The sequence below is a fragment of the Mustela erminea genome, chromosome 2, assembly GCF_009829155.1.
Source record: "Mustela erminea isolate mMusErm1 chromosome 2, mMusErm1.Pri, whole genome shotgun sequence".
NCBI lineage: Eukaryota > Metazoa > Chordata > Mammalia > Carnivora > Mustelidae > Mustela > Mustela erminea.
In genome coordinates, this window is record NC_045615.1 from 24196015 (window position 1) to 24211380 (window position 15366).

A 15366-nucleotide genomic window follows, 5' to 3' on the forward strand; every position below is an offset into this window, starting at 1 on the left:
AGTGGGTTAAAGCCTCTGTCTTCAGCTCAGGTCATGATCTCAGGGTCCTGGGATTGAGCCCCGAAATGCGCTCTCTGCTCGGCAATGAGCCTGCTTCCTCCTCTCTCTCTGCCTGCCTCTCTGCCTACTTGTAATCACTGCCAAATAAATAAATAAAATCTTAAAAAAAAAAAAAAAAAAGAATTGTGACTGTAAAACATGAATGTTGTACATTGAGACAATATCAAAATTAAAGTATAACTTTTAAAACTGGTAAGTGAAGAAAAAAATATGAGAGGACTAATGTCCTCATCTTTCGTAACAGGCTGCAAATTGAAATATGAAATTTTTCAAGATTGACATGAATAAAGCTCTTATTTAAAAAAATAAGCCATTGATCACATAATTTTTTCATAATTGACCAACCTCCTATTCTTTGAGAAACTACTGGGTTGTTTTGTTTTGTTCTTTGTCATAGAGACTTTTCCTTCTGTTTTTCCTCAGTTTTATCTGTTAGAGTTTATAAACAATGTGCAATAAAGAGCCTTCTTTGTATATCCTTATATACTAGCACTTTTTATTTCCAAAAGATAGATTGAGTCTAAATGAGTATTTGTGTGCATCTATATAATTATCAAAATACGTATGGCCATAATGCCTTATTTTAACACTTAAAATGTACATTTCTACTATACATCTAAAAAAATATCACTCTCCATCTCCCCTATCTCCTTTAGCAGTACATCACCCTATTTACTTATCACTCTACTTTATCCCAATATGAGAACAGAGAAGTGAAAGATCATGATTTCTGAAATTTGCATTTCCTTTAATATTTGTGTTTTTGAGTATCATTTTATATGTTACTGGTTACTTACATTCTTCAGTGAAATTCCTATTCAAATCCTCTGAGTGTATGTCCTTGGGTTATTTTTTGCTCATCATTTCATAAAAATTATTAATATAGTGAACATATTAATCTAATAGTCTTTCCACACTCCATTATATCTTTATATATTGTTGATATCTTTCCTCCTATCTATAGTAACAGCTGTTTACTTTCACAGTTTCTAAGTGCCTGTCTTGGTTAGAAATTTCCCTCATATGCCTTAGTTCCATTTTTATAGCTTTCCAAATATTTTCCTAAAATATAGTGTCATCTTTCATGTCTTTTTCCTTATACTATAGGGAAGATTTTTTTTTTGTATATGCTATCTTTTATAGCATTAATTAGTACTGAATATCTGGAAAGGCAAGTACATCTTCAATATTCTCTTTTCATAAATCTCACAGCTGTATAAAAGCATTTATTTTCCCATTTTATCTGGATATTTGGATATCTGAATATATAATTTGGAAGTATTTAATATCTGGACATTTTGAAATGGATATTTAAGTGTCAAATTACTCCACTGTTTTTCTAATGAATGGTATAGTAATGGATATTGCACTGAATTTATGTATGTGAGAAAAACTGACATTTTTGTGACATTAAAATCATCTCATTTTGACTATAAAGGACATTATGCAGAAAACATGAATAAGCCTGTAGATTAAATAATAACCACTTATACTGGTTATAACCAACATTAATTTTCTGATGTAATAATGTGTAGAATATACAGAACTGTGCAGAATTAAAACAGAGAACATGCATAGGAAATTTTCACTGAAGAAATTAAAAACAGAAGATCACTATGACTTCAGCTTGCTCTCAAATTCAAAAGAACAAAAAAGAGGGAGAAGAGTAAAGTAATATATGGACATTGGGGAGGGTAAGTGATATGAGTGCTATGAAATGTGTAAGCCTGACAATTCACAGACCTGTACCCCTGGGGCAAATAATATATGTTAATAAAAATAATTAATAAAAAATAAAAGAACTTTAAAAATAAAGTAATAAAACTTTAAGAATCACAGAATCTAGAAGAGGGGTGAACAAGAGTTCTTATAGCACTCTTACGACTTTTAAGTATCAATTTATTTCAAAATAAAAAAGAGTGATTCTGTCTGTTCCCTTCACACATACACACACACAGAGCAACATATACCACCCAGCATAGAATGAATTTCCAGTAGCTTATATTTTGTTTTGTATTAAGCTTTTATAGTTTTGTTCCAAATAGTATCTGTGCATTCTTATAGAACTTGACCCAAAATAGTATTTTTCTTAACTATAGACTGTATTAATGATTTCCATTCTTAGTGACTATTGCTTGCTATTCATCAAACATATATTATTTTTTTGCATATTTATCTTTTTTGAATTGTGCTATGTTAGTCACATAAAATACATCATTGGTTTTTGATGCAGTGTTCCATGATTCATTGCTTATGTACAACATCTTATGTCCAATAATTTGACTGAAGTCCCTATTAAATCTGGTAGAAAAATTTTCAAGAATCTCTCAACTTTTCCTATAGCATTAGCTATCTGGAATTATTATTATTTCTTCTTTTCTACCATTTATATTAACTATATCTTACATTTACAAAACATCAGAAAATGTTATATAACGGTGATAGTGGAAATCACTTTTCTTTTCCTGATTTTAATAAAAATGGCTTTCATTATTGAAAATGATGTTTAATAAGTCTTTATCATATTCAAATTGTTATATACAGTAAGGCTGCCTGCTAAAATTTATCATATACTTCTTTCTATATTTATTGATACCTTCACATGATTTTTCTATTTTTAATTTGTTGATAATAATTTATTTTATGGGTAAATATCTTAACATTAAACCATCTTTGGATTCCATGAGTAAATTCTAAGTGGACACACTTGGATTCCATGAGTAAATTCTAAGTGGACAACACATCGTGTTGTTAAATTGTTGGTTCAAGTTTTAGTTAGAATTTTGCATCCATATTCTTAAATGAAATTGGTCCTCTAGAGTTTCATGTTGTGACAGTTGTATAAAATCCTGCGAGTGTATCTTTTTTAAGGTACCAGAGAATATCAGCAACATTTGAATTATCTGTTTTTAACATTTTCTAAAGAACCCAGAAGGTCCTTGTTAATTTTTTCTTTTCTAATTCTTAGCAAATGTTCTTGTCAAATTTTCTACTTCACTTTAAGTGTGAATTTTGGTAATTTATATACCCATCGCACCATTAATTTCCTCTGTGATTTCACGTTCGTTACACATGTTCATGCACAACTGCCAAGAGAAGCAGTGGTGCCACGATGGGTCTGTCACTTGTTGCCCCTGTGAGGACTCAAAAAGAAAGCTGTATTCTCCCTCATTTCCTCAGCTACAAATAACAGCATGGTCTCAAACCTCAAAGGTTAAGAAACTTCATGCCTCTGAGTTTCAGCTTCTCCCTAGAACCTGGAAGGTGTTTTTTCTACTAAAGCAATTTTCATTTCTGCTTGGTTGTCACTTCTGGTTAACTAGCTCTGCCTTGCCCAGGGAGGGCAGAAGTTCTTCACTAACTCACATTAAAGGAAAACTACCAGAGCCAAACCCACTTACATGGTTAAGATCAGGTCAACCAAACACAGAAGCTGCCATGAGCAACTTGTAGATAAAAAGGAGTTGAGAAGAGAGGGCTACAGAAACGTGTACTATCTTCCCAGAATCTCCCATGACTCTCAAAAATTAGTATTTAATTTTTTGATGATATATGTTTGCTTAGACCATTTTACCCATGCGGTTTCCCACAATTACCATTAAAAATGGCAACTTCCTCACACCAACCATATGTTTTACCTACCTCAAATTCTGCATGTCTGTGAATATCCTCTGCTCGTTGCCTGCTCAGGATAAATTCAGCTTCATTTGCTACTCTTACTAGATGATCCTTCATTGTTTGGCTAAGCAACCTACAAAGAGATGAATACTGTCAAATAAATAAATGTATACACACACAACATATATGATTAATCAATGCTCAGAGTCAAAGTATCTTGTTATTTGGGGAAGGAAAGGATGTTTACTCTCCTATCACCATACCCAATGAAGTACCCTTATTTCACACTAAATAACTGAAGATTATAATAGCAAAAAGTTATCCTTCTGGCAATAGTAGATTAGTTTTCATCCAACTAGCTATCTGAAAAAACTAAAAGTGCTGGATTATATTTGTGTTTTAATCTTTTTTTAAGGAACTAGACAGTTTACAAGGCAGCCGGGATTTAAGGAGCCAAGATCCTAGAGAAGAAAGCACACAGATGACGTTCAGCATGACTTTTTTATTGAAACATTTACTTTTCAGATGCAGAAATAGAAAAGCAAAACAGAGTTAGTCTTACAGAGCTAGCGAGACAAAAACTGAATGTGATAAGCTGTCAAGGTATATGGAACCTAGTAGATTATCCAGGCTTACAGAAGGAACCCAAGTATACCCTAGGAAACAGCAAAGACCAGTCCTCATAGACACTTAAAACAGACACTCAAATAACATTATAGTGATCGGTACTTAGATTATGAGGGAGCCGAAAAGCTAAACAAAAATTTCAAAATCTCACAAGGTAAAGAGAAAAGAAACAGATATACCAACACAGGAGAAAGGCCAACTCTTATATAAAATTTTGAAAACTCTAGCCTTGAATCATCTCAGTCCTAAATTAACATAATCAACACCCGGACTAACTGGTTATCAGAAAACAAAAGGAAATCCCTAGACGAGGATATCATTACCTATAGACTTACATTTTACTCCTGTAATTTTAAATATAATTTCAAACAGTCAATCACCAATTAACAGGAATAAAGAGAGGTAAGAAAGAATTGAAAACCAAATAGAAGACAACGCAAGACAAATAAGACAGTAAAGTTTCATACCTGAACATTGAAAAAAATGTAGTTACCAGTTCATGACAATAGATTCTAAGAAAAAGAATTCCAGTAGAGATTGGAAACTGTTAAAGTACTGAACAAAACAAAAATGAAATTAAGAATGGATTTACCAGCTTATTAAACTCAAATAAAGAAGTACTTAACTGAAGAATAAATCAATAACAACTAAACAGAACCACAGGGTAAGAAAAATGATGAAAATCTGACCCAAAAAAACAGATATATGGAACATGGTAAAAAGGTCTAACATGAGTGTATCTGGAGTAAGGAAAAAAGACAAATAATTCAAAAGGAGCAGCATTTGAAGAGATAATGGGAAATATTTTTTTGAAAATTTGGGAGGAAAGCCATTGAGCCATATGTTGAAGTTCTACAAAGGCCAAGGAGGATCGAAGAATAGCATACATAGTCTAGTCATAATAAAACTGTCAAAGGAAAATAATCATAAAAGCCAGAGGGAGGGAGAAAGTGGAAGAGGTAAGGGTACCTACATGCCTTCAAAAGAGTAAGAATAAGATTGAGGAAGCCAGGTAAGAATGCAATAATCTCTATCAAGTGCTAAACAAAAATAGCAGCTAAGAATTCTATACCCCAAAATATATATATTTTTTTAATTTTTTATTTTTTATAAACATATATTTTTATCCCCAGGGGTACAGGTCTGTGAATCACCAGGTTTACACACTTCACAGCACTCACCAAAGCACATACCCTCCCCAATGTCCATAATCCCACCCCCTTCTCCCAAACCCCCTCCCCCCAGCAACCCTCAGTTACCCCAAAATATATTTTAAAAATAAAAATGTAAGTATCCAAAATATACCACTGTGAAGAGTCTTTTTTCTGAACTCCCATTATCTGCCTAGAAGCACAGTCTCCCAAAAGAATTCATCTGTCACAAGTCCTCTCCACTGAAGTTTCGCAACCAAGAAAGAAATATGCCTATTATCTAGAGACTTAGAAGTCAGCACCTGGAGAAGAAATTGCCTAAAGACACACTGTCTCAAAACGATCTTACCTCCCATCTATTCTCCTAAGGGTCCATTTATCTTTCCTTAAAGTCATTTGTTTTTCCCTCAATGCCCTTCTCTCTTCATCCTCACTTATTAAGATGGTATAAACCTCAAAATTTAAAGTCTTTCTTGAGTCACATTTTTCTATGACTTCTCTTAAATATCCATGAATTTTTTAAAAAAAAATCTTTTCTCTTGGCAATTTTGTCAGGATGATTCACAGACCCCCAAATAAGAACCTAAGAGGACAAAGGAAAAATTTTTCCTCTCAAGCAAAAGCAAAATAAGCACATTCAATGAGAAACAAAACAGAGAAATTGTCAATAGACAACCCAAATTAAAGGGAGTTTTTCAGACAAGGAAAATAGTATCAGATTGATTTAACACAAGGGAGGTAGAAAACAAAAGTCAACAGGTAAATCTAAAAGAATAATGAATGTAACAATTATAATAATGACTTCTAAAATTCAAAAATATCATAATGTTAAAATATACAACAGCAGTCAAAGCAAGAGAAATTAAAGGGAATTAGTGTTGTAATGTTCTTTCATGTCCATGAACTGGTGAAAGAACCAATTTATTTAAGATGTTAACAACTCTAATATTCATGTTTCAATCCCTAGGCAACCACAAAAGACATCTAAAATAACATATGACCAATACACTAATAGAAAAAAAACTGAATAAGAAAATCATTTAGCTTAAAAGAAAGGGGAAAAAAAAGAAAGAAAGAAGAAAGAAACACAAAAAACATGCAGCAAGCAAAAAGGACACAGATAATAAGAAGGTAAGTTTTAGGCTAAATACATGAGGAAAATATAGAAAGTAAACAGATGTAATGACACAATATTGTCAGGTACATTTTTTTAAAGTATGTGCTGTTTAAACATAACACAGTTTCAATATAAGGTTGCACAAATGTTGAAAGTCATTTTTCAAAAAGATAAACAATTTAAAAAATAGTGAAAGAAGACTAATGTACCTTTATTAATGTAAGAAGAAGTTGGCTTTAAGAACCAAAATTAGAGATCACTAGGTTGAAGTGATTTAGATCACCACAAGTGATATACAAAATAAGAATTAAAATCTACTACACTCTGCTTAATAGTTACCCAAAAAGTGGAAATAATTTTAAGTACTACTTTGAAAAACATTAAAAATCATCAAAATATGTAGGAACTAACCAAATGTCTAGAATTCCATATATATACAAAAAGAATTAAAGAAGGACCATACCTTGTTCATGAAAATGAAAGTCTCAATATTGTTAAGGTATCGATTCTCCATAAAGTGATGTACAGCTATAATAAGTCCCATTCTAGCAGGTCTCTCTATGGAATTTGAGAAGTTGATTCTAACAGTTATATGAAAATGTAAAGAACAAAGAAAAGCTGAGACATTCTTAAAGAGGAGGAAGAAAGAGAAGGAAGAAAGAGGAGAGATAACAATAATCATAATCTTAACAGAGGACTAATACCACCAAATATTAGGACTCATTAGAATGATATATTAATCAAGACAGTGTAGTCCTAGGAAAACACAGATGAACAGACCAGTGAATCAGAAGAGAACATCCAGAAACAGACTCACACATATATGCTCACCAGATTTAAGATAAAGGCACTTTTGCATTAAGGAGGAAAAAGATGGGATTTTTCAATAACTGGTACTAGATTAATCATACAAACAAAATTAACCTTGACTTCTATTTCAACCCGTAACAAACAAATCAATTCTAAATGGGTCATAGACAAGACCTAAACACTCCTAGAAGCTTTCATAAGATCACACAGTATCTTTAATGACAAAGATTTCTCGGGGGGAAAAAAACCCACAAAATACAACATAAAGAAAAAACACTGATAAACTGGCCTTCTTTAAAATTAAAGATCTGTGCTTATTGAAAGCCACCATTAAGAGAATTAAAAGACAAACTTTTGGAAGGGAGAATACATTTAGAATACCTATAGTCAACAAGGAACTTACTAACTTAAATATATAAGAAATTCTTACAAATCAAAGACAATAATAATTTTTTTTAAAAACGAGCAAAGTACACAAGCACTTCACAAAAGATTTCCAAAAGTCAAATAAATCCATGAAAAATCCACTAGTCACCAGGGAAATACAAATAAAACCATAAGCTATAGTACATCCCACCAGAATTACTATATGTAAAAAAAAAAAAAAAGTTACTGTCAAATTCTGCCAAGGATATAAACAAACAGGGACTCTCATAATCTCAAAATAGATGAAAAAAAGGTATATAGCAACTTTACTTATAATAGCCAAGACCAGGAACTACTGAAATGCTTACTAAGAGTTTAAAAAAAAAACCAGAATATTGAAATAACAAAACACTATGCAGTAACAAAAGAACCAACTAATATTATACAAAACAAAATTAATTTCAATAACAATGTTGGGCAAAAGTACAAAAGAATATATACTATATGAATTATCTTATATAAAAAGATTTTTTAAACTCATCTACAGGGCACCTGGGTGGCTCAGTTGGTTAAGCAACTGTCTTCTGCTAAGGTTATGATCCTGGAGTCCCAAGACTGAGTCCCACATTGGGCTCCCTGCTCAACAGGGAGTCTGTTCCTTCCTCTGGCCCTCCCCCATCTCATGCATGCTCACTCTCTCTCAATCTCTCTCTCAAATAAATAAATAAATAAAATCTTAAAAATAAATAAACAAACTCATCTATGGTACAAGGCAAGAGCTTAAGAGATGGTTTACCTTTGATGCTACTTAAGACCTTACATGTAATGACTCATATGGAACTTTAGAAATGATAACAGAGTTCTAAAATTCCCAGCAAAATACCCTGGATATAAGAACATTTTGATGAATATTTCCACAACACCATTTACCTATGACGAATACTAACAAAATGATTCATTTCATATAAATTCAATCCTTCTGGAACAAGTTTACTATAGGTCTTCTAAACTTCTTTCTTTCTTTAAAAGGAATTAGAAAGAAAGCCAGATTAGGATTATTGTTTTAATTTAATAGTCTAGGGGACTAAACTGCAACTAGACAATGCCTACCTTCAAAAGTCAGACCCAACAAAAGTTATCAACAATGGCATGTCTATGAACAGATATCAGATAACAAAGACCCATTGTCATATCATGGGGTACCTGTCTTTGTAGCAATATTTTAATCAAAATGTCAATAAAATATGCATAGACTTTGATACAATGCAATCATTACACTACTCCTAGTTACCATAAGAACAAAGTACAGAAATATATGTGTGTGTGTACAAGGAATTTCACTAAAATACTGTTTATAAAAGTGAAAAACTAAAAGAACCAAAATATGCAAACCTATAATGAGACAGAGTCTTCTGAGTTGACAACAAAAGGATTACAACAATATGTTGTTAAGTGAGAAAAGAAAATTAAAAGTATATTATGTACGATGGGAGCTTGGAAAACATATGAAAGAAAATACTACAAATTTGCCATTTACCTAGAATGAGGTCAGCAAAATAGGGCATTAGGCCAAATCTGGCCTACCAGTGGTTTTTTTTTTTTTAATTGGAACAAAGACATACCCATTTGTTTATTATCGATGGTGGTCCTAACATCATAACTCTGCAACAAGTTGAGCACCAGTGACACAGACTAAATGTCCCACAAAGTCTAAAATATTTACTACATGGCCCTTCACAAAAAAGTATGCCAGTCCCTGCTCTAAAAAGTAGGGCTTTATGCTCTCCTCTTTGTAATTCTCTATTCTTTTAAGTTTTAAGATAAGGAATAACTAAAAGAAAGAAAAACAGAAGATATTTATAGAAAATAGAAAAGCTTTATGCTCTTCTACCACTTTTTCCATATCTCTATTTGGTTGTTGCTTGGTTTTATGGAGAAAGAAGAGGGAGAGCACATGTTCGTGAGTGGGGGGAGAGGCAGGAGGAGAGGGAGATAGAGAATCTTAAGGAGACTTCATGTCTAGCATGGAGCCTGACTCAAGGCTCGATCTCAGGACCCTAAGATCATGACCTAAGCCAAAACCAAGAACTGAGCCACCAGGGTAACCCTCCATATCTCTGTTAAGTTCATATACACTCTTTATAGTTTGATTCCAAATCTGTCAGACCCTCTCCATTATCCTGAAACTATAACCCAGCCACTTTAGAAGTTAAGGCAATGTCTTGTGATTTGGGGGTAAAATCATTAGGGTATTTTTCAAATGCTATTAAACAGTACACATTCAGACATTACAGATAAAAAACAATCCCTAGTGCAAGTTTAAAATCAGCTAATGAATAACCTCCTACAACTCTACAGACAGAGAAAGCAAGGGCTTTCATGAGTATAAACGTGAAATACTGGTTTGTGCTTCTTAGTTTCTCTCCAGAGACCAAAAACCACATCATGAATTAACATCAATATATTGCCTCATAGCACTCAAACATTAATTGAATTGATTAGTCAAAGATACACCATCTTCCCAGTCCCTAACCAAGCAACCTCAAAGTTATTCTCTTCTCCTCCCTCTTCCCTACCACCTTCCTACAGGCCCCTAATCAATCAGCAAACATTGTCAGTACTTCTCTATAGTATTTCCAGGTTTAATTTATGCTCTGTATTTCACAGCTAATGTCCTAAAAATCAAGCTTTAATCATTTCATCTACACTATAACTGAGTATGTCGGGGCGCCTGGGTGGCTCAGCGGGTTAAGCCGCTGCCTTCGGCTCGGGTCATGATCTCAGGGTCCTGGGATCGAGTCCCATATCGGGCTCTCTGCTCAGCAGGGAGCCTGCTTCCCTCTCTCTCTCTCTCTCTGCCTGCCTCTCTCTCTGTCAAATAAATAAATAAAATCTTTAAAAAAAAAAAAAATAACTGAGTATGTCTTCTGATCTTTTAACATGTTTGTACATAATTCCCTGTCTTTTGAATCACTATCAAATATCTATGCAACATCTATTATGCTATAAAGACTAGGCTAATCACCGGAGACAAGTTTTTCTTATATTTTAGTTGGGGAGAAGAGAATACTCTTGAGTTTCCTTCCAGCTTTAAACTCTAATATAAATGCTGTGATAAACAAACTCTAAAGTAACCTCCAATGAGCCAAGGTCGTCTTCTGAATTTAATCTGGGAAAATCTGGGACTTGCTTCTAGGAAACAGAATATAGCAAAGATGTTGAGATAGTCATTCCTTAAAGAGGTTACATTAGAAGACTCTGCTTTAGCAAACCACAGAAATTCTCCAGCCATCCTTGAAAAAGAAAGCTACCATGTTGTGAGAGGACCATATGATGAAGTGCTAAAGGCAGCCTTTAGGAGCTGAGATTGGATGCTAGTGACACCAAGCAAGAAAACGGGGATCTCACTCAGTCTTACAACTGAAAGAAACTAAATTATGCCAACAATGTAGGCTCAGAAGAGGAATCCAAGTTCCAGAGAGGAACACAGCTTGGACAACACCTTTACAAATGTGGAGAATTTTAAGTAGAGTATCCAGTTGAGCTGTACCCAAACACCTGACCCTGAAAAATTTTAAGACAGGAAATACATGTTGTTTTTAAACTTCAGGGCGCCTGGATGGTGCAGTCAGTTAAGTGTCTCACTCTTGGTTCTGGCTCAGTTGTGATCTCTGGGTCATGATCTTAGTGGTAAGATGAAGCCCTATGCGTAGTAAGGAGTCCATCGGAGTTTCTTTCTCCCTCTCCCTCTGACCCCACCCCACGCCACTGCACACTCTCTCTCTCTCAAATATTTACAAATAAATAAATAATAAACCACAGTGTTTGTGGTAATTTGTTAGGCAACAAGAGATAATTAAATAATTACTACATAGGTACATATAGGTATCATAGTTCAGTAGAAGCAAAGATGATTATGTACTCCTCAAAATTTTTTTTAATTAAAAATTTAAAAACAAAACAAAACACTGAAAGGGACACCTGGGTGCCTCAGTTGGTTTAATGTCTGTCTTCAGCTCAGGTTGTGATCCTAGGATCCTGAGTACCAGCCCTGCATCGGGCTCCCTGCTCAGGAGAACCCTGCTTCTCCCTCTGCCCACAGCTACCCTCCCTGCTCGTGTTCTCTCTCACTCGCTCTCTCTCAAACAAATAAATAAAACCTTAAAAAAAAAAAAGAAAGGCTGTTTCTCTCTGTAATACTTTCCAGTCCTCCTCAGGCACTCAACATCATGGCTGCAATCATTACAATAGCCACCAATCAAACTTCTTTCCATTAGTTTTATTATTCTAGCCAATGCTTCACCAAAACCTGATCAAAAGTTTTAACTATCTTCCCAAGATCTACAAGAAAAAGCTAGCATCTTTGCATGGTTTACAAACCAAGTTCCCTTCTGCTACTCTTTTATACTCTAAGACTGCTTTCTCAAGCATTACACCCTATATTTTATACTCTTTGCATCTGTTCCTACTATTCTCAGCAAGGAATGACCTCATTTCTTATTCTACCTTGCCTATCTCACTAATCCCTCAAAGCAAAATTCAAAAGTCAACTACATAAAACCTTTCCTGATCCTACATCTGTTTTCCCTCAACAGAACTAATCCTCTACCAAGGTGTGCATGTCTCTTTTGTGGAACTTACTACATCGTATCATTCTGTAAAAAACCATCTCAATTATCTTACATTCCAGATTGCACCAACCCTATGTAATTTATCCTTGTATCCCCAGGCATAGATGGTGTCCAGCAGTGCTTGTTGGGAAAATAAATTCTCTGCATACTCACTGATGCCAGGCAATTCTAGGCTATTAAATGCGAGGAACACAAAGATGCATAAAACTGTCCACAAGGTGTTTACCATCTCACTAGGAAGGTAGGACTACATGTAAATAGTAAGGTAACTTTGGTAAGTACCTTAAGGTTCTTAAAACATTTTCTTCTAGCCTCTTCAACACAATTTAGCAGTTTCCTGGTTTTCCCCTTACTTACTAGCTGCTTATTCACTTTCTCCTTTCCTGTCTCCTCTGTACTACCTCTACATTTTGTTGTGTCCCAGAGCACAGTTCTGTGCTCTCTTCTCTATCCAAATTATTTCATCCATCCTGTGCCCCTTAAATCTCACCTACATGCTGATTCATGTATCTCTAACCCTGTATCTCTTGGTTCCCTGTATTGTCAACTCATACAACCAACTGTCCAACTGAAATCTTCACATGAATACCCAGTGGGCATTTCAAATTTAACATTTCCAAAATGGAACTCCTGATTCTATCTACCCATCTTCAATAAAACCTCTTTCCCTATCTCTACCTCTCTTTTTTATTACTTCAATAAATAGCACCTAAGTCCACTTATGTAAGTCCTAGGATTAAACAATTAATGTTAGCAAGGAAATGGAGAAACGGAAACTCTTACACACTGGTGGTGGGAATGTGAAATTGTGCCCCCACTAAGGTAAGCATTATGGCAACTCCTCAAAAAAATTAAAATGATCACATATGGATCATATGATCCAGCAATTCCACTTCTGGGTTTAAAGTCAAAAGAATTAAAAGCAGAGATTAGCAGCATTACTCACAAAAACCAAAAGGTAGAAGCAACCCAGTGTCCACCAATGCGTGAATGAATAATAAAATGTGGTATATAAACACAATGAAATAAAAGGAAATTCTGACATGTGCTACAACATAGATGAATCTTGAAGACATTATGCTAAGTAAATAAAGTCAGACACCAAGGATAAATGCTGTTATGATTTCACTTATACAAGGTACCTAGAGAAGTCAAATTCATGGAGACTGAAAGCGCAGTGGTGTTTGCCAGGGGTTGATGGGGAGGGAGGAATGGGAAGTTATTTAATGCATGTAGAGTTTCAGTTCTGCAAGATAAAATGAGTTCTGGAGATGGATGGTAGAGACAGTCACAGAACTATGTGGCTATACTTAATGCTACCATACCATACACTTTAAGATGGTTAAGTTGGTAAAATCTATGCTAAAAATTAATTAAAATTAGAAAACACTTAAGTTAAATGTCACCGTCAAAAAAAACAAAACAAAAACCAAAAACTCGTATCATGCCACTCCTCTCCTTAAAACTATTCAATGTATTCTTACTGAACAAGATTAAATCCAAATTTCTTATCCCAGCTTACAGGGCCCTAATGTGACCTTAAACCTCAATACCTCTAGTATTTCTAAACCCCTCTCCCTTACAAATTTTGTTCCAGCCACTCGAGCTTTTTATTTCAATAATAAACAAACATCATTGCCTACTCAAGGCCTTTGTTTTTGCTATTTCCTCACCTTAAAATGTTGTGACCTAGATCTCAAAATGACTGGCTACTTCATTCAAATCAAGTGTCACTCCTCAAATCTTCTCTAAACACTCAATATATTGGCCTCCCTATAAACTTTCCCCTCTACACCCTCATAATCTTGCTTTGTTTTCCTCTAAGCATTTATTACTATCTGAATTATTTGTTCACTAACATGTTTATTATTAATCCTCTCCTCCATGACAGTTGAATCTTACTCACAGCTTTATCCTCAGATTCCACAAGAGTGTCTGGCATGTAGGATACAATCAATAAATAGGTACTAAACAAATGATAGAAACTGAGTGCCAAAACTACCCCCACGTCTGTTATTTTGTCCTTTCTATACATCCAAAATTTCAATTTCTATAAGCTCCAATTCAGTCCTCTTTCCCTCTAAGTAATATTCTGCAATTCTCTTCTACAAAGACTTTGATTTTTGTAAATCTTATACCTAATGTTTATTTTACACACACACACACACACACACACACACACACACACACACATATATATATATATATAGTATACACTTGTTTATACAGTATCAGGAAAATTCTATTTGATTGCTATTCCTTTATTTTCACTATCAGATGACAGCTGATTAAAAGAGCACATCATTTAATTATTTTTTATCAACCATAGCACCTAAGAGGTACTATTTAGCTGTACACAGTCATTATTTGATAAATGGATAGTTTGTGGCAATGCTCTAAAGTAAATATTCTCAAGTATCTAAATTTATCTAAGTATTTAAAAGCAAAACTCTAGAGCATTTAGGTTGACATAAATATATCAGAATTTTAAGTTTGCAACATTTTCACCACATCATACAGAATATTACTGTATAACCTTAATATTACGAAACTTGACTAGGCTATGCATAAGGTATTTAATATTACATTCACATAAGAAAGGAAGCACTTTTTCCCTCGATAATTACAAAATGCTTTTAAATTACACACCTCCCATTTAGACTCACAAATACGACTTTTCCTCTCCTTATGGAAAAAATAAAAATTACTTCAAAAATTAAAGTAAGATAGCTAAATGAATAGGGGTTTTCTTTTTGCTTTTCTAAGGGATCAATTCTTTTCCCATCTGTGTGCATATTTTCCTAAATATACAAATTATATAGCATTTAGTAACTGTAATTTTATCTAATAGTTGTACAAACTATTATTTCCAGTAAAGATTAGAGATAGAGTTTTAATTATAATCAGTCTCAAAACATTAGGTTCACTGTATAGTAGATTAGATCTCTAAATGCAGAGCACAAAATGATACACATATTTTAATGTT

General features: G+C 33.9%; 1 protein-coding gene across 3 annotated transcripts in view; it reads right to left on the reverse strand.

The window, feature by feature from the left end:
- The window catches only part of LRBA (LPS responsive beige-like anchor protein), a 731121-nt gene that overhangs the window by 423374 nt on the left and 292381 nt on the right, over nucleotides 1–15366 (reverse strand). For all 3 annotated transcript variants that reach the window (XM_032332488.1, XM_032332486.1, XM_032332485.1), the window contains one exon: nucleotides 3703–3811. In XM_032332488.1, the coding sequence (XP_032188379.1) occupies nucleotides 3703–3811 (109 nt within the window). The remainder of the gene's footprint in view (nucleotides 1–3702; nucleotides 3812–15366) is intronic.